The following is a 21302-nucleotide window of genomic DNA, read 5'->3' on the forward strand; positions in this document are numbered from 1 at the left end:
TTAAAGGAACACGCGCATGATGAGCGCTCATAAAGAGTAGAATTAAAACAGCAAAAAATGCAGTCTACTACATTTAATAAAACATAATAAATAAGTAAAACACAATAAAGCTCATTAAACATAACATCTTTACAAATAGTATTAAGAATGTTATGTATTTTGAATACATAAAGCGCAAATGAGGACTGAAATCGCATACTGAGTATGTACTGCATTTGAACTTGAACTTGCTTTGCGAGCGTTAAAATGCTCCAATTTTAGCGAACTTCCGCTCGTTGCCGCCATTTTGAAGTGTTCCACTTCGTGAAGTGGACGAGGGGAGTTTATATGGACATAGATTTTGACCGAGGGAGCGAGTCTACTCCGATGTACACCTCAAGCAGCTTTATATCCCACAGTTCAACTTGATTGTGATGTCACAGCAGATTGCGCTTAACTGATAGATTGATTATTGTGAGAATTAATCGCATAATAGTGTATAATATTATGTTGAGATTTAATCGTATAGCTATGTTAACAGTCAAAGTTTGATATTCAAAAATTGTATTTTTCTCCAACAGCTCATATACCTATAGAATTTTATATATTTTCTCCAACAACTTATAAGCATATAGAATGCTGAATAAAACAAATTCATAAGTAGAAAAGGGTTTTAAATAATAAATCAGCTCCATAGTGAATTCGAAGTGATCAAGGGCTTAGTGCATTTCATTTAAACCTTATGCACGGGTTTCGCCAGTAGTGGGCACTCATGCAACGTAAACAATGACGCTCATGCTGCGTTCACACGACCTCGTATTTACCGGGATCTTGAAATGACAACACGTGACGTTATATTCGGACCTGTTCACGTCCTTTTGGTTCTTGGACTGGGAATTACGCATTTCCATAGCACCACTATCAACGCCTAAATGAATCTACAGTGGTCAGGTGGTACAGCGGCCACATGGTACATGTGGGAGCTTTCAGAAAACTCCCAGCTTACAAACTGTAATTACAAGCTCTATGAGGACGTGAACGCTTTTTACAAACTAGAATCTCGTAACTACAGGAATTACCATGGGAATTACGAGGCTGTGTGAACACACCTACATCGGAGACGTATCGCCATATATCATGTGACCTTACAGGAGGGTTGCCAGGTTTTCACAACCACAGAAAATATGGCGTTCCGGAGGGGAAATCTGTGTTTTTGGTGTTGGTTCTCGTTCCAGGGGCTAAATATCACATTATTTGGAGTCGCTTCAACCCACAGACATGAAAAACAACCCACGGCAACAGTGTAAAAGTAGCCCAATTCCGCGGGAAAACCGTGGACTTGGCAACACTACTTATTAGCGTCAGTTGTGTTGTTTCACTAGCATTCATAAATTCTCTCCCGCCGCTTCATGGGATAGTAAAGTGTCCATCGAATGCGCACTTCAGAATCTCGCCAGAAGTAGTATAGACTTTTCGTCTACTGTTTTTCAAATACTATGCATTCGAACTTACTACTCTTTTGGTGTACTGTTTTTCGCATACTAGTAGGGAAGAAATCGATTTCGGATGCAGTGCTGGTCTTTAATAATATTCTCAAAATGTTAGCACAAAAATGTTAAACTCAGGTGAAGCTGCATTGACTTCCATCAGGATTGCATCAGTGATGTTCACACTTGAGGAAGCTGACGTGATGATTCACTGCGGTTTTGATGAACCGTCAGAACCAGAGCCCGTCTTCCTCTTTCCCCTTTGCAGCCGCCAGCTGTACAGCAATGATAAAATATATCTGTTCAAACACACACTTCTCTGTTCACACTCCTTCCCAGTAGCTCTTTTCAGAGAATATCAGTGCTGCGGAAGCCCCAACAGAAATAAAGAGCTGAAATGCATCTGCAACACGCAAGGTGGTTTTGAGCAAACGTCTAGATGGATTTGTGGTATCTAATGGACACTTCCAGACAGCTCTCAGCAAAAACGGCTTTAGTGTTGATTCTGTGCCAGCCAGGGTTGCCAGGTGTGCGTAACCAAACTAGCCATATCCCAAATACCAAAACTCAAACCTATACCTAAAATACATATTTATGCAAAATGAAAAGCAATATATCTTAGTGATCACAAAACTTAGCATCTTATCATTGGTAGAATATAAAATATTTCAATATAAGCATTTCAGTCTCACACAATTTATGCAATATGTCAAACCTTTAACCCGTGGGGGGAAAAATCAGCAGTTTAAAAGTAGCCCAATTCTGCGGGAAAACGGCAAACTTGGCAACCCTGGTGCCAGTTGTCTATTAGATCAGTATATGAAATCAGTGTTTTACCCAAAAAATGATGCAGATGGGGCTGTCAAGCTGAAAAATGGTATAAAAGCATCATAAAAGCAGTTCATATTCTTCATAATCATTTTGCATGAGGAACACATCATGATGTAAGTCATACTTTTATGATGGTGATTTGTTTGCCCTTTTTGGAGTTTGACTCCATCTAACAAAAAATATGTTTTAGAAACGTTAATAGTCATGCTGTCAAATCGGTTAATTGCGATGAATTGCATCTAACAAAAGTTTGTAAATGTGTGTGTGTACAAACTTCTATGTCAGATGCGATTATTCGATTAATCGTGATTAATCGATTTGACAGCACTAATATTAAGTTATAAAAACATTATTTCTGAATGTTGTCATCTAACAAAAGTTTGTAAATATATGTGTGTGTGTGTGTGTGTGTGTGTGTGTGTGTGTGTGTACACAAACTTTTATGTTAGATGCTATTAATTGTGATTAATCGATTTGACAACACTAAGTTATGAAAACATTATTTCCGAATGTTCTCATCTAACATAAAAGTTTGTAAATCTATGTGTGTATATACGCAAACTTGTTAGATGTGATTATGTGATTAATCGCAATTAATTGATTTGACAGCACTAATATTAAGTTATGAAAACATTATTTCTCAATGTTCCCATCTAACAAACTTTTGTAAATATATGTGTGTGTATATATTATAAACACAAACTTATGTTAGATGTGATATGCGATTAATCACGATTAATCGATTTGACAGCACTAAGTTATGAAAACATTATTTCTGAATGTTCTCATCTAACATAAAAGTTTGTAAATATATGTGTGTGTATATATACACAAACTTGTTAGATGTGATTATGCGATTAATTGCAATTAATCGATTTGACAGCACTAATATTAAATTATGAAAACATTTATGAATGTTCTCATCTAACAAACGTTTGTAAATATGTGTGTGTGTGTGTGTGTGTGTGTGTGTGTGTGTGTGTGTGTGTGTGTGTATACACAAACTTATGTTAGATGTGATTAATCACAATTAATCGATTTGACAGCACTAAGTTGTGTAAAAATTATTTCTGAATGTTCTCATCTAACAAAATTTTGTAAATATATGTGTGTATATATTATAAACACAAACTTATGTTAGATGAGATATGCAATTAATCACGATTAATCGATTTGACAGCACTAATATTAAGTTATGAACACATTATTTCTGAATGTTCTCATCTAACAAAAGTTTGTAAATATATATATATATATATATATATATACACACACACACACACACAAACACAGTCTTTTATGTTAGATGCGATTAATCAATTTGACAGCACTAATATTAAGTTATGAAAACATTATTTATGAATGTTCTCAGAACATTCAAAATGTCCAATGTTTTAAAAACATTCCATTTTATAATTTTGCAACATTATGGGAACATTACTTTTGAATGAACTTTGAGAGAACCTTGTTAGAACGTTCTGAGAACGTTACCTGTTAGCTGGGACAGGAGACATGAGAGTAAATGAGAATTTTTCCTTTTGGATGATCTATCCTTTTTATCTGTGCAAAAAACTTAGAAGAAAAAATAATCCCAAGTAGTTAAAAATGGTTCACAAATAGGCAAAAGCTCTTTTGAAGAAACTTGTTTGGCGAGGCGAGCAACTCAAGAATGGAGAAAATGACTGATTGTGTTTGTGGAACATCATCAGAAAATGATGTCTGAAACAGTCCCGTGTGTTTCCAGAGGAATAACAGGAGCGTAAGATTCGTTTGACTTATCAGCGTTTGAGAGCGCTGGGCCAGCCGAGGAAGAACCCCTGGAATAAAAGGAGGATTATCAAACTCTTTAGCGCCTCCTCGACTTCCAATCAGAGACACAAATAAACAGCGGCCCTCAGAACACACAACACAAGAGCAGCATCCTTAATCACACGCTGAACGCTGGAACTAATCCTGCTGTCCTGCCCGTGAACGGAAAGACATCGACACATAATAGTAATCACTTTGAAAGGTTCTGAGGAACAGAAATTAACTCTTGCTCTGAAACTTTGCAAAAATGAAAATGCTTGTGTTGTAATTCAAAGAAGACTATCAGGAATCTGCCCCGGTCAGACTCGGGCACTTCAACTTTATTAGACTTTTTACATGATGATAAGAAAATGAACAGGATGTTCATAAAGAGCTGAAGAGACAGCCAACTTTACTGAGGATGTCAACTCATCTTTCTAAATGCTGATATTATGATTTGTGTAATTTGATCAAACAGGTTGCAATATAAAATAACACCATCAGGATCACATGGAGGTCAGCCATCACAAATGCCATTATCCCAGCTCACAAAGAATGTTCCGGCAAGGTTCTCTCAAAGTTATGAGCAAACATCCTTTCATTAATATTATTAAAACATTAATTCAGAGATATTCAGTCTTTAATAATGTTCTCAGAATGTTAGCACAATTACTACCTGTTTTAGAATGTTCTGAGAACATTCAAAAGTAACATTCACATAATGTTTGAAGAATGATACAATCCCTTAATGTTCGCATTTAAAAAATGAACAGAACATTCAGGAGTAATGTTTTCATAACATTAGCAAAAAAAAAAACATAAAATGTTCTTATACAGTATTGGTCAGCCATTTTGCTCTGCTCATTTCCTTCTCTGAGCTGGCGTCTCCTCTACATGAACTTTGACCTGTAGGTCAGAGCAGCTTCAGAAGTGACCCTGACGGTTCTAAAACAGGCGTCTGTCTTCATGCACTCATCTACATGCCAGCTGAGCAGAAAAACATCTACAAAATTCAGCTCTAGAAATAGCTGAGCCTCCAGCTGAGTTTGGAAACGTTCCCTCACATCAGCTCAACGCAGCAGAACTCTCTTTCACACACTCACACACACACACACACACACTCACTCACTAGTGAGTGAGTGTGCGCTTGTGTGTGTGTGAGTGAGTGAGTGAGTGTGTGTGAGTGAATAAGTAAGAGTGTGAGTATGTGAGTGTGTGTGTGTGTGAGTGAGTGAGTGTGTGTGAGTGAATAAGTAAGAGTGTGAGTATGTGAGTGTGTGTGTGTGTGAGTGAGTGAGTGTGTGTGAGTGAATAAGTAAGAGTGTGAGTATGTGAGTGTGTGTGTGAGTGAGTGAGTGAATAAGTGAGTGATTAAATGAGTGAGTGAGTGTGAGAGTAAATAAGTGTGTGTGTGTATGTGAATGAATGAATGAATGTGTGTGAGTGTGTGTGTGTGTGTGTGAGTGAGTGAATGAGTGAATGAATGAATGTGTGTGTGTGTGAGTGTGTGTGAATGAGTGAGTGTGAGTGAATGTGTGTGTGAGTGTGAGTGAATGAGTGAGTGTGAATAAGTATGTGTGAATGTGTGAATAAGTGAGTGAATGTGTGAATGTGTGTGTGTGTGTGAGTGTGTGTGAATGAGTGAGTGTGTGTGTGTGTGTGAATGAATGTGTGAGTGAATGAGTGTGTGTGAATAAGTATGTGTGAGTGTGAATGTGTGAATAAGTGAGTGAATGTGTGTGTGTGTGTGTGAGTGAATGAGTGAATGTGTGTGTGTGAGAATGAATGTGTGTGAGTGAATGAGTGAGTGTGTGTGAATGAGTGTGTGTGTGTGTGTGTGTGTGTGTGAATGAGTGTGTGTGAATAAGTGAGTATGTGTGAGAGTGAATGTGTGTGTGTGTGTGTGTGTGAATGAGTGAGTGAATGAGTGTGTGAATAAGTGAGTGAATGTGTGAGTGTGTGTGTGTGAATAAGTGAGTAAGTGAATGAGTATGTGTGAGAGTGTGAGTGAGTGAGTGTGTGTGTTTTTGTGTGTGAATGAGTGATTGTGTCTGTGAGTGAATGTATGAATGTGTGTGTGTGTGAGTGTGTGTGAATGAGTGAGTGTGAGTGAATGTGTGTGTGAGTGTGAGTGAATGAGTGAGTGTGAATAAGTATGTGTGAATGTGTGAATAAGTGAGTGAATGTGTGAATGTGTGTGTGTGTGTGAGTGTGTGTGTGAATGAGTGAGTGTGTGTGTGTGTGTGTGAATGAATGTGTGTGTGAATAAGTGAGTGAATGTGTGTGAGTGAATGAGTGAATGTGTGTGTGAGTGTGTGTGTGAATGAGTGAGTGTGTGTGTGAGTGTGTGAATGAATGTGTGAGTGAATGAGTGTGTGTGAATAAGTATGTGTGAGAGTGTGAATGTGTGAATAAGTGAGTGAATGTGTGTGTGTGAGTGAATGAGTGAATGTGTGTGTGTGTGAGTGAGAATGAATGTGTGTGAGTGAATGAGTGTGTGTGTGTGTGTGTGTGTGTGAATGAGTGTGTGTGAATAAGTGAGTATGTGTGAGAGTGAATGTGTGTGTGTGTGTGTGTGTGTGAATGAGTGAGTGAATGTGTGAGTGTGTGTGTGTGAATAAGTAAGTGAATGAGTATGTGTGAGAGTGTGAGTGAGTGAGTGTGTGTTTTTGTGTGTGAATGAGTGATTGTGTCTGTGAGTGAATGTATGAGTGTGTGTGTGAGAATCGGTGAGTGAGTGTGTGACTGAACCACTGAACCTTTTTTCTAAGAGTACAAGTTGTCTGTTTTTACTGCATTTAGTGCATCTGATCAAGTGTTAACTTTCAGCATATCACTATCAGAACTAATATTTGAGATGACTGACTAGTAAAGTCAAGTCATTTCTACAGTACAGATCATTTCAGAGCAGCTTCACCATGAGAAACAGGGAAATAATGATCAGTGATGCAAACAGAATTCAATTCTGCTGTAAAGCAGCTCTAAAAAAAGACAAGTGTCATTATTCAGCTGAACTCAGTTCAGTGTTGAGAATGGCTAGACTCGCTAATAACTGAAAAGTTCAATGACTGAAAAAAAACTTGCGCAATCACATGGAGAAACAGTTTACGGTAACACACGAGGAAGAAGCGTCTACTGAGAAAAACTTGTGCAATGTTTTTGGTGGTTTGTGTGTTCAGCACCTGAAGGCCGTCATGACGCAGCGTGTTTGTTCTCCTGTTGAGAAACACCTTCAGTTCATTTGCTTAAAGAAACATTAATTATTCATAGTTCCCTCCTGCTCTAATTACAGGTCTGAAACAAACTCGATGTTCTCGCTCATCAGGAACGCAGTTCATCAATGAAGCAGACAGAAATAAAACTGCAAGCGTAAGCACTTCTTTTTTAACATTAAGCACCATTTATGTGGTTTTCTGCAATAGAAATACACATAACGGACAGACAGAAAGATGCTTCGCACATGACAACCGGCTTACAAAACACTTTGGCTGTTTGACATCCATTATTTTCGCCAACGTTTTAAAAATAACAAACAAAAAAAATTATATACGGGCATCAGATCTACAATAAATCCCCATGAAGTGTTTGAAAAAGAGGTAACATATTCAAAAGAGATCAAGAGAAGTAAAGAAATTACTTTTAAAGAGCCACACAGAAAAATCAACAGGTCTGAAGGTTCGTGTGCAAATGACCGTAAAGTGACTACTGACATTTTATATTACTTCCTTTAAATTCTCAGCGATATGGCATAAAAATGACACTCCATAATGACATCATTTCCTGTACTAGTGTAACATCATAATGCACTTCAGTCTGATTGTGTGTGTTTGTATGGACGGACGCCACTGCCATCATCTTGTATTGTCCCGTGAGAGATCAGACCGTCATGTTCAGTTCTTCTTGGCGCCGCTCCGGTTGTTGAACAGGTTCACTCTGCTCTTGGTTCCCACTGACGTGGACGAGACGCCCGGCTGCTGCAGCACTTTATCCAGCGTCGTCTTCTTGATGGCAGCGGGCGAGATCCTCTCCTGATCGGCCAGAGACTGCAGCTCCCTGCCAAGAGGAACATATTAATGAAGAGGACCTGTTTTTCTTTATGCTGTTTTTGGGCTCTACTACTATTTTCATTTAAAGGGAACCTATAATGCCCCTTTCACAAAGTGTAATATAAGTCTTTGATGTCTTCAGAATGTGTCTGTGAAGTTTCAGCTCAAAATCCCCCACAGATCATTTATTATAGCTTGTCAAATTTGCCTCTTTTTGGGTGTGAGCAAAAACATGCCGTTTTTGTGTGTGTCCCTTTAAATGCAAATGAGCTGCTGCTCCCCGCCCACTTTCCAGAAGAGGGTGGAGCTTTAACAGCTCAACAACAACAAAGCTGGAGAAACTCACGCAGCCAAAATGAGGATTGTCAGTAACGGTGTTCAGCCTTACATTGTTCAAATTAATTACATTAAATTGTTATAAATTCAATTGATTAGACTTGCTTTTTGATTGTTAAAGTTTTTCTCTTACCGGGTTCGGATGCAGGACGCCTCCACGGCGTTGATTAGGAGACTCCGGAAGCCACCGCTCTCCAGGAAGTGCAGCGCGTGGATTGTAGCGCCACCTGGTGAGCAGACGTTGTCCTTCAGTTGTCCCGGGTGCTGCTCCGAGTCCAAAAGCATTTTAGCCGCACCCTGTAAATAATAACGACAGAAGAAAACTGGAATTTTGGAAAAAATAAAATGGATTTCATAGGGCTCTAAAAATGTAGCTTTTGTTCAAATGTAATAATAAATTGATGTTAAACTGAATTATTTTCATGATTTCAATTCATTAGATATGCTTTTTAATTACTGGAATATAGTTTAACATTTAAAACAGAATCCAAAAAAAAAAAAGAAAGAAAGAATAAGAAGAAGAAAAGAAAAAGATTTCAAAAATTTATTTTTGTTAAAATGTAATAAAGTGTTGTTAATCATAATGCTTTTTGATTAATAATTTATTTAACCATTAAAACAGAATATGTGATGAAGAAAAAAAAAAAAAAATAGGGCCCTAAAATTAATGTTAATTTAATAAAACAGAATCCAGAAAAAAAATAAGGGGGAAATTGGGGAGAAATAGGGCCATAAATGTTTATTTTTATTAAAATTTAATGAATTATTGTTAAAATGTACTGAAAAAAATAAATAAAATTTAATGCAACCATTAAGACAGAATTTGATTTAAAAAAAACAAAAAAACAAAAACAAAACAGAATCCAGTAAAAATAAAATTGCAAAAAAATCCTTACTTTTTAATATTTAATAAAGTGTTCTTAAATTGTAATGCTTTTGGATTAATAATAATAATAAAAAATGTAAGAATTAAAACAGAAATTGGGGGGGGTGGGGCCTTAAATTTTTAGGGCCCTAAAATTAATTAATGTTAATTTAATAAAACAGAATCCAGAAAAAAATAAGGTGGAAATTGGGGGAGAAATAGGGCCATAAAACGTTTATTTTTATTAAAATTTAATGAATTATTGTTAAAATGTACTGAAAAAAATAAATAAAATTTAATGCAACCATTAAGACAGAATTTGATTTAAAAAAAAACAAAAAAACAAAACAGAATCCAGTAAAAATAAAATTGCAAAAAAATCCTTACTTTTATTTTTGTTAAAATTTAATAAAGTGTTCTTAAATTGTAATGCTTTTGGATTAATAATAATAATATATATATATAAAAAAAAAAAAAAAACACTTAAGTATTAAATAAGACACTACAGCTATATTGGAATGTAAAAATCACTAAATAAAGCATAAATTTGCATAATATTTGTGATGCCATCAAGCTAAACAAGTTTTTTTTAAGGTTCATACATACAAAAATTGTTGTAGCTTCAGCCTCACATTTATCACCACTTGAAAAAAAAAGGTCAAAAGGTCATGTCATCTTGTGTATGTGCATCTTTAACCACTATTATAATCACTGCAAAACCAGACTACAAAAGTCATGTGACGTGACGTACCAGTAAAGCTTGAGCTCCCAGTCTCACCGCCAGTCTCCGTGGCAACCCCATCTTCACCCCGCCATCAGCCAGAGCGTCCAGAGCCGTAAACGCCTGACAACAAACAAATATAAATTATTAAAAAAAGGGGTTATTCTCATGCAGAGAACAAAGTAAATAATGCAAGATTCATTAACATACAGTAAAAATTGTGAAATATTATTACTACGTAAATTAGCTAATGTTCTGTGTGAATATATTGTAAACTATAATTTATTCCTGTGATCAAAGCTGAATTTTCAGCATCATTACTCCAGTCTTCAGTGTCACATGATCCTTCACATGTTTCCCAGTGTCAGTGTGTGCGGGTCAGGCTCACGTAAGCAGGTCCGCTGCCGCTGAGGCCCGTCACGGCATCGATCAGATCCTCCTCCACCTCCGTACAGAAGCCGACGCTCGCCATGAGCTGCTCCAGGAGCTTCCCGTCCTCCACGTCAGCGTGAGTTCCCGTGGCGTAAACCGTCGCTCCCTCGCGCACCACCACCGGAGTGTTGGTCATGCAGCGCATCACTTTAGGAGACGTGCGGTACTGAAGCAGCTTCTGCACACAGAGGAGGATTCATCTGCATCTTATTTACCTGTACATGGAATTTTTGCGATTATTAAAAATTATATAAATACTGATCAGGCATAACATTATGACACCTTCCTAATATTGCGTTGCAGCCAAAACAGCCCTGACCCATCGAGGCATGGACTCCTCTAGACCCCTGAAGGTGTGCTGTGGGATCTGCACCAAGATGTTAGCAGCAGATCCTTTAAGTCCTGTAAGTTGTGAGTTGGATCCTCCATGGATCGGACTTGTTTGTTCAGCACATCCCACAGATGCTCGATTGGATTGAGATCTGGGGAATTTGGAGGTCAAGTCAACACCTCAAACTCGTTGTTGTGCTCCTCAAACCATTCCTGAACCATTTTTGCTTTGTGGCAGGAGCATTATCCTTCTTCCCATAGTGCATCCTGGTGCCATGTGTTCCCTAGGTAAGTGATGCACATGCACCCAGCCATCCACGTGATGTAAAAGAACATTCTTCCATTGCTCCCTGGTCCAGTTCTGATGCTCACGTGTCCAGTGTTGGCTCTTTCAGCGGTGGACAGGGGTCAGCAAACTGGTCTCAAATCCTTACATTTTTCCTGCTTCTAACACTTCAACTTTGAGGACAAAATGTTCACTTTCAGTCTAATATATCCACCCACTAACAGGTGCCGTGATGAAGAGATAATCAGTGTTATTCACTTCACCTGTCAGTGCTCATAATGTTATGCCTGATCGGTTTATACGTGTATATATAGTGTCATTTACATATACTGTGTACTCATTGTGCAGTGAATGAACTACTCCAGAAATCACATGCTGAAAACTTGCGCTTTATGGAATAATGAATGTGATTTTTACTTCCAGAAGCTGCTCTACACTCCATGTAAACAATCACAGAGAAGAAAAGAAGATGAACATGTAGCGGTCAATATGAAACAATGGATCAAATCACACCATAATTGATTCCTTTGGGAGCGTCGGCCGAGGAAAAATGTTTGATAAAAGAGAAAAATGCATAACCTGAGGGAGAGACGAGCTTCAGCATAATTAATAGCAAGGAATGTGTTTTTCAGGAGCCACGACAGGTTATTACTAAAAGAACAATAATACAGCGTTTCATCTGCCACTTTCTGCTGAATAATTCAGTCAATCCGGTTTCTATTAAACTCACAGTGTGTAGAGAAGTTGTTCATGACATTATTAAAAGCATGCATGAAATTCAGTGAAGTATTCGTGTGTCTCGCACCTTCTCGATGGAGCTGATCGTGACTCCGGCAGCACAGGAGACGATAAGGTGACGGTCCTCGATATCCGGACCGATTTCATCCAGAACGAACGGGATGATGTGCGGCTTGACCGCCAGGAACAGAACGTCACTCTTGTGTGTGGCTTCTTTGTTGCTTGTAGTCAAACTGACGCCCATTTTCTGTGAAAAGAACATGTTTAAGTCACCATGAAATCAAAATTAAATTCATATTATAATGGAATATTGCAGTGTTTATTCTAAATGATTTATCGGTGCACTTCATCATCATTGTTTTAAATTCATGTTCCTCATAATCTTGAATTAGAATAACTTCCCTTCCCTCTTGCAGCGACATCTGATGATGAGGGCGGGGCAACCTGTCACTCACATGAGATCCACCAATAGCAAACCACAACCATCCAATCAATTCCCCACAGATAAAATCAAGCCCCGCCCTACATTTGTTCTTGTTTGCAAAGCCGTTTCTCTCGGATATACAGCACAATATGGAAGAAAAGACGAGTGCAACTTCTCTTTCATGACAGCTTTAAACTTTAAACATCAGAGTTCAGGTTCACACACCCGCAGACCGGAGACTGTTGGCAGATCTGTGTCAGGTGAACTCGCTGTGATTCTGTTTGCAGCAATTACACCTGAAAAACACACAGCAAAAACACAAACACAACATGACTTCAGGAAACGGAGAACATACACTATACGACTATGACACGCTAATTGTGTGGTTTGATATTTTTGGATATTGAGAGTCGAACTGGTTGTTGAATGTAAAAGAGCTGAATGAAATAGACCACAGGGGGGGAAAAAAAACAAAACAATATAATTTGTATTTGAGTTTTAAACATAAAAAACCCTAATATTTTATTATTTGAACAACTTGTCAAAATCACAAAGCAACGCTGACAGAAATGCATAAAATCTTTCTGTAACCAGGGTTATTAATGGTATCTAAAACAAAAACTATTAAAAACACTGTTAAATGAAATGAAATATAAATATTAGATGAAAACCTAACCCTAATGAAAATTAGAAATGTTGCTTTTGCAACTAACTGAAATTGTATTTTAAGTTGAAACACTAAAATTTCTAACTGCAAATAAATAAAAATAAAAGTGAAATAATAAAAATTAAAACTAAATATTAATATAAAAAAAAAACACTAATAAAAAACAACTAAATTTCTAAAATTAAAATGAAAACAGAAAAATAAAAGTTTATAACTAAAAAAAAAAAAGGACCACAGAGGGAAAAAATTATTTGTATTTGAGATTAAAAAAAAAATTTTTTTTTGAACACTTCTACATTAGAACTCTAAAATGATTTAAAAAAAATTAAATAAAATAATATAAATAAAATATATACTAAATAAAAATGAGAAACATTGTCTTTAAGTTTATGCACTAAAATTACAAACTGGAAATAAATAAATAAATAAATAAAATAATAAAAATTTAATTAAACCCAAGTATTAATTTTTTTTTTAAACGCACTAATAAAAATGAAAACTTAAAATAAAAACATAATTATTATTATTATTATTATTTTTATTTTTTTTTAAAGTTTATTATTTTAAAAAATGGACCACAGGGGGAAAAAAATTGTATTTGAGGTTAAAAAAAAGAAGAAAAAAAAGATGATGATTTCATTATTTGAACAAATTGTTGTTCAAATAATTTCTGTCGTAATTTGAAGACTTCTACATTAGATCTTACTGGAACCAAGGTTATTATTATCTAAAATGATTAAAAAATATATATATTTGTTAAATGAAATAAAATAATATAAATAATAGATGCACTAAACAAAAATTAGAAACATTGTCTTTTAAGTTGATGCACTAAAATTACAAACTTGACATAAATAGATAAATAACTAAAACTGAAATAAACAAAATAAATTCAACCTAAATATTAATATAAAACATAATAATAAAAATGACAAAAGCATGTAACTAAATTTCGAAAATTAAAATGAAAACATAAAAAAATATTATTATCATTAAATAAATAAATAACTGAAACTGAAATAATAAAAATAAATTAAACTTAAATAGCAATATTAAAAAAACATAATAAAATTAAAAAAATATATATATATATAAAAACAAAAGCTTGTTATTTTTGGATCTTGACTGACGTGGTCACTGTGACCTGGCTGTTGCATGCAAAACAAATAAAATGATATAACAATCCGATCAGTCAAGAGACTAAAGTTCATTAGTCTGTGTTTGATGAGGTGTCTCACCCGCTGCTGTGAATCCCTTGACCAGGGCATGTGCCAGCTGACCCGCTCCAATGAAGCCCACACTCATCCTGATGATTCCTACCTGCAGAAACACAATCACACACATCAACTCGATTACTCTTCTGCCAGACATTTTCATCCACACAAACATGCATTGCATTGAAAACATATGCTGTTCATGCATTCACTGGGAATCAAAGCTTGAGCAACAACACATTCACAACCTGAAGAAGCTGGAAGACAATAATAAATTACAGAAAAACACTGTAAAATAACAATTATACAGTCATATTATGCATACATTGCAACATAATGACAACAATATTACTGTAGTAGTTGATGCACAATGGGCTATTTTTATAATTTTGCCTAATTGTGCATCAACTACAGTAATATTGTTGTCATACACAATAGCATAAAGTATAAATATGATGTTATTTTTAGTATGATGAGTGCATATGAATAATCATTCCTTATCCTGCAGCCTGATACAATCTCGAAAACATTTCATCATCTCTGGAAAATGAATATTTTCTCACCTCCGCCGAGATTCACTGTGAACTGAAGATTCGGTTCTGTGTTGTAGAAAATCAAACGCTACAACAACATTAATTGGTGTCAACGTGGCTTCATTCCCTCCATGTGCAGAGAGACCACGCTCTGACTGACACATGGAGGCACCAATGAGAGGCGAGATGCTGTCGCGTCAGACCAATCAGCGCTCCTGGATGAAGTGAGGGCGGGGTTTGTAACAGAGAGGTCTTATTGCATCAGTTCCTGTAGAATAAACGCTGGATGTGGGTCAGTGGTGTGTGTTTGTGTTTATATAGACTAGACACGTCACATAACACTGACACTTTATGCTTTACATTAATACACTGCACATAATACGTTTTGCGTGGGTTTTCTGTGAAGCTGCTTTGTCAAAATCGCTATACAAAAAAATATCCTTTAAATAAAGTGATTTTTTTAGAATTAAAAACTACAACATTATTTAATTCGGCTATCCTAAACTATATATTTTAGAAATAAGGACGTACCTGGGTTAAACGTTGTAAAAACTTGTTTCAGTGTCATCTGATCAAAATGTTTTACTAATAGCATATGTTAGAGTCGTTTTTCAACATTCACATTTTTTTTTAATGAAAATGTTTTTATAAATTGCAGGATTTACGTTATTAAAACCGTTAAAACGCGTCATCACAGTCTGTGAAAAGGGCGGGAGGGTGTTTCTAATAAAGCGGCTGGAAGTGACGGTAAAAATGACTTCTTTTTCTCTTCTGACTGCCGTTATCAATCGCTCTATATTTTTTTCCTCTTTTTGAAAGTTATGAAAACACTATTGTGGGGTTTTTCTTTTGCTATTTTTGAAAATGGAAAACACAAAAAATACCACTATAAAGTTTACCCAACTATGACGACTTCCGCTTCTGAGAAGCCCTAAACTAAAATAAAATTATAAATGTTACCTTGGAAATAAAAAGTTGAAGTTGAAGCACTAAAATTACTAACTGAAAATAAATAGCCTAAAAACTAAAACTGAACTAAAATTAAACCTGAAATAATAAAAAGGGTTAGTTCACCCAAAAATGAAAATAATGTCATTTATTACTCACCCTCATGTCGTTCCACACCCGTAAGACCTTTGTTAATCTTCGGAATGCAAATTAAGATATTTTTGTTGAAATCTGATGGCTCAGTGAGGCCTGCATAGCCAGCAATGACATTTCCTCTCTCAAGATCTGAATCATTGTCGACACACTGATTCATAACGCTCCGATGCTTCCTGAAGCAGTGTTTTGAAATCGTCCATCACTATATAATTCGTTATTTTGTTTTTTTGGCGCACCAAAAATATTCTCGTTGCTTTATAATATTAATATTAAACCACTGTACTCACATGAACTGATTTAAATATGTTTTTAGTACATTAATGGATCTTGAGAGAGGAAATGTCATTGCTGGCTATGAAGGCCTCACGGAGCCGTCGGATTTCAACAAAAATATCTCAATTTGCGTTCCGAAGATTAACGAAGGTTTTACAGGTGTGGAATGACATGAGGCCGAGTAATAAATGACATTATTTTCATTTTTGGGTGAACTAACCCTTTAAACCTAAATAGAATATTTAAAAAAAAAAAAACACTAATAAAAACAACTAACACAATTTAAAAAAAAATTAAACTTAAAAAAAAAAAAAAAAAAAGCTAAATCAAAATATAAATGAAAACTAAAATAGTATATGAATAATACTAAAACAACTGCTGTCAAATCGATTAATCGCATCTATACATAGACATATACAAACTTTTGTGTTAGATGCGATTAATCACGATTAATCGATTTGACAGCACTAAAAATGAGACTGGAACTGAAGTTTATATTTACAGTGTCTAATTTAAGATACAAAACAGGATTCTTGTTTTAATCCCATTAGGATTAGGACTAAATCATGACTGAAATTCCATAAACATTCCTTTAGAATTTTTTGACACTCCAGTTACACTTGAAAATCAAAGTCCATTCAGTGTCTGTCTGGCATACGGATCCCTCATATATCAGAATCCACCATCGGCTTAAGATGGATTATCAAGGATCCCCATATATGTTTATCTTAAGTCAGGAAAGCATACTTGAAATCCTCTCTTTCTCATGAATTATATATCAAACAAATTCAGGGTTTTGTCCCCCCCACCACCACTATTTACATACAAAAGTTTCAGTAATGTTGAAGCACACGACTAAAGCCTGACGTATGAAATAATAGTCAGAATTGAACAATTTAAATTGAACAGGTTATGGAACCTTTGGACAAAATATGACAAAAGTTTGCATAGGCCTATGTATTTTACATTAATGGCTAATATAGTCAGATAGTGAGAAGATGAACAATTTTATTCAGAGACCCAAAAAATATGCAATTAGGTGCAAATGCTGACCAAAAGTAAGTTTAAATTCAGATGCTTGTAATGTAAATCAATGACATCTTTATAACAATAAAGCAGATACTTACATAAAATGCATATAAATATCAATACCTGCCAATAATGTCTTAGTAAGATATTTATGCAATATGATGTTTGTGAGATGAACAAATAAACCTGTCTCAAAAGCCTAATGATCATATTTGATACTTATGATTTTTCTATAAAACAATGTATTTCAAGCAAACCAGTTGCTTCAGTCCAGTTGAAATATTACTAACAATATCAAAGTTATTCTTACGTTTACTTGATAAAAATCAGTAAAGATTTCACAGCAAAAAGACACGTAAAGCACAAGCTGAAGGTGAAAGTTTGTACAATTACACTTGATAAAAAAAAGTCTAAACTATCAAACAGAGGACAGAAGGACTGTAGTAGATTGTGTGCGACAGGTTTATCAGATCATGTTGATCATTTAAAGACCTTAAAATTAACATCAAATATGGCTTTATAGAGTTAAATGTTGGGCAGAAAGAATGAGAGTCTCAGTTAAAGGAATAGTTGACCAAAAAGGAGATTTATTCACTGAAAAAAAAAACATAAAATTGACTTAATTTTTCTTTCACAAGTTTTTGCACGCATATTTTTTTAAAGTAAATTTCAAATATTGAATTAAGTAAAATTAACAAAGAAAATAAGTAATTTTAACTTGGCCAATAAAAGGTAAGTAAATTCTACTTATTTGAACTTTCTTTTGCAATACATTTTACTCAAACAATTTAACAATTAAACCACACTTTTAAAGAATATGTTTAACTTAGAAACATCTAAGTAAATAATTCAATAGATATTGTGAAGACTCCATAAGTATTCAAAGCAATGTGGCACTACAAAAAAGAGACCTCAATACTTGGTACACAATGACGGTAACATTTGATGGATCATTTCTGAGTGTAAATGTGCCATTTTGAGTATAAAATGAACTCCACATGCCACAAAATGGCAAATTACTAAACATAACCACAAAAGCAATGATAAAATACAGCTAGAAAACAGTGAAAAATCGACCTCATGATGGGAACACCAGTATCAGAAAAGTTGAGTAGTTTTACTTAATTTTATAATGTTGATATTTAAGCTTTAATTTCTGAAAGCTTAATTGAATAGATATAGAAATACGGTTATGAATGGGAGAAACCGCAACACGCAATATGGCGGAATACTTCCCGCCTTCTAAGTAAAAGAGCCAATCGCTGATTGATAAAGTCATTGCGTCACTGCAGCAGCCAGAAGCTCCGGTTCCCATAAAACCTGAGACTCGCGCTTAGGACTGCACATGCGCATTGGCTGTCTAGCCTGAAAAAGAAGCTTTTTTTGAGCATAAGCAGCAACATTTATGGGACAGTTCATGTCAGATTTTTTTTTTTTTGCTTTGAATATGTTATTTAAATCAGAAGACAGATATTGATCATATGATTTGGCCTTGATGTTATAACCATCAAGTGCTTGTGTTTAGTGAACAGCTGAGAGAGGAATCTGTCTGAATAGTGTTCATGCCAGTGTGCTAAATATACTGATCCACACCGCAGCTGCTGTCTCACTCATCTGAGAGCACGAAGACGATGTCCGGCTTTCATTCCCCTGTCAAGAGAGCCACTTTAACCGTCTGTCTACCAGTGACATCACGAGCGCCTCACCTCCGGGTGAAGAGCCAGAAACATTCGTGTTTCCTGACAGAAAGTTCGAGCGAGCCAAACTTCGCCCGTCTGCCTCTTTAAATAAGTTAATTAAAGTCCCGCGGCGTGGGCACAATATGCCTCTCTGTGCCCGCCGGAGCGTACCGACACTCATTGGCTTTCTCCCTCAAATCCCCTCAGATTTATTAAAAATACCCAAATACATGAATCAGTTCTGTCTGAAAAGGAATCCAGGCGAAGCGTGGACGACGATTTCTGTCACTGTGATTAGACGGAGACGGATGCCAAATCCACAGATTGACGGTTTTTCTTTAGGGGCTCATTTGGCTCGAAGAAAACCAAAGAGAGAGAGACAGATAGACAGAGAGAGAGAGAGAGAGAGAGAGAGAGAGAGAGAGAGAGAGAGAGAGAGAGAGAGATGGCGCCCACACAAGGTGTTCCACTGACTTTCTGTATTCAGCTCGTATCGCGCGTTCTGAAATTACCGCGGCGGTCGCCGGATTAAATGCTTCCACACAAAAGACGCGTCAGGAGCGATAGAGCCGTGAAGCTCTTGACATTCAGATCCGCTCGTAGGTGATGTGAGGGTCTTGTGTGAGGAGGTGAGGGTCTCTTTCATGTCGGTTAGGGCTACACACGAATACAAATGAACCAAAACTACCGCGCGGGCCGGTTATTAAAAATCATCCCGCATTCATGTGCGTTTGGATCAACAACGCCTCTAATTCATTAAAAGATGAGCGCTTAATGACTTTTTAATTAGTATTGATTCATTCAGCTTGACTGGCATGTCAAAAATATGCATGAGGGAAGCTTCACAACAAAGCTCAAGAGGCGCATTTACGAAAATGAGTTTGACACTGCGTCCGAAATCGTGTAAGCACTATGTTAAAATGGTATGTAATATGAATATGGGTAGTATGTTACTGACCTACCGACAGGGTTGCTAGGTTTACACAAAAAAACCTGCCCAATTGCTACTTTAAAAGCCCAGAACTAGCCCAATCGCATTTCAGGGGGGTCCCCAGTAAAAATTGCATCCTGTGGAGTAAAATCCGCGGGGTTTTAGCAAAATTAGCATTCCAGGGGCTAAACATTATTGGGGTCGCTTCAACCCGCGGACATGAAAGACAACCCACAGCAACACAATTTCGCGGGAAAACTGTGGATTTGGCAACACTGCCTACCAGCGTCAGTTGCCTCGCTTCACTTCCATTCATAAATCCTCTCCTGTGGCCTCATGGGATAATAAAGTGTCCATACAATCAAAGAGCTTAGAACCCAAGAGGCGACACTTTGATACTTTTTGGGTAACAGCCACTAGGTGGCGCTCCGGTAGCGCGGCCGCCATTATGGGGTGAAAATACTAACTGGACCATAGAATCCTTCACATCTTACGCACCCCAAATTGGCGAATTTCACAACCAAATCAGAAGCGCAATAGAACAGTTTTTTAAATTAAGTCACAAATTGTATGGCTCCGACAGTAAATGTTGTATTGTCTTATATGTTTTATTTTACCTGTTGTGGAATCCAACCATTCAACCATCTGAGGTAACGCCTACTTTATTGAGTATTTACATTTTATGAAACTTTACATTTATTAATAGTAATTAATACATTTAAGATCATCATGTTTGCAGCGAACAATATATTTTAGACCTAGTGGAGTAATATATCACTAGGTCTGAATTGAAATATTGTACGTTTTAATGGATCACGCTACAAACATAACGATCTTATAATACATGATGCATTGCTGTGTCCGTTATCGCATAATTCCCACTTTTGGACACTTTTGCTTTAACGGACATTAGACAACACTGCAAAATCAAGCTCTTATATTCATATATTTATTGTCCAACATTCACAATTTTTTTTGATGCATGTCCTTAATTTAATTTCATATGTTGGTAATAATTCAGTGTTTATAAGCCTTTTAAAGAATTTTAACCCAAACTGACTGGGTTTCTAGAGAGCTAAGGTTTTGTGAAAAAAAGTTAAAAAGACTTAAACACAAAGTGTGTAAAATAAACTGTAAAAAGGATTTGATGATCACTAGTGATAGTGTTTTATTCTGTGTTGTCATCATTCAGGTTGGATTTCAGCTTTAATGTACGTTTTTTTTTAACAAAGCAGATGATATTGCCATAGAAACTAGTGGACTGACGACTCGCTTTCACCCCAAAATGGCAGAAACGCAGGGCTGCTGCTGGGCACCGGTGTTTCAATGGAACGTTCTATTGACTGTCGCTTCTTGTTGGTGTATATTCTTTGATAGAATGTGCACTTCAGAATCTTGTCCAAAGTAGTCATCCGGTTACTTTTCGCCTACTACTCTGTTGGTGTATCATTTTTTGAATACTATATAGTAGAGAACTATTTGATTTCAGACACAGTGTGAGTTTAAAGTTGCGATGAAACGGAAGTAGCAACAAATCTTTTCTTCTGTATTGTAACATACATCAGAGTGTAAACCCAGTTCTGAGTGGAATGTTCAGAGAACATTTAAA

General features: G+C 36.2%; 1 protein-coding gene across 1 annotated transcript; it reads right to left on the reverse strand.

Annotated features, from left to right (window-relative positions):
- Window positions 1–7462: 7462 nt before the first annotated feature.
- On the reverse strand, window positions 7463–14861 carry pycr1b (pyrroline-5-carboxylate reductase 1b). Its single transcript, XM_048200931.1, has 8 exons — window positions 14708–14861; window positions 14169–14250; window positions 12489–12559; window positions 11907–12086; window positions 10442–10663; window positions 10084–10176; window positions 8601–8764; window positions 7463–8138 (listed from the first exon to the last, which is right to left on the reverse strand). Exons 2-8 carry the CDS (start codon window positions 14233–14235, stop codon window positions 7976–7978), a joined length of 960 nt encoding a protein of 319 aa, XP_048056888.1. The 5' UTR covers window positions 14236–14250; window positions 14708–14861; the 3' UTR covers window positions 7463–7975.
- Between the last annotated feature and the right edge of the window lie 6441 nt (window positions 14862–21302).

This window comes from Megalobrama amblycephala, linkage group LG8 (genome assembly GCF_018812025.1).
Source record: "Megalobrama amblycephala isolate DHTTF-2021 linkage group LG8, ASM1881202v1, whole genome shotgun sequence".
Lineage (NCBI taxonomy): Eukaryota > Metazoa > Chordata > Actinopteri > Cypriniformes > Xenocyprididae > Megalobrama > Megalobrama amblycephala.

What these genes read in the sequence shown, in the direction of transcription:
- pycr1b (XM_048200931.1), bottom strand. Translation starts at nt 14,235, where the DNA reads ATGAGTGTGGGCTTCATTGGAGCGGGTCAGCTGGCACATGCCCTGGTC. An exon ending in CAACAGTCTCCGGTCTGCGG is followed by an intron (nt 12,087 to 12,488) that starts GTGTGTGAACCT and finishes TTCTTTTCACAG; the next exon opens with AAAATGGGCGTCAGTTTGAC. An exon ending in GCGGCAGCGGACCTGCTTAC is followed by an intron (nt 10,177 to 10,441) that starts GTGAGCCTGACC and finishes GTTTGTTGTCAG; the next exon opens with GCGTTTACGGCTCTGGACGC.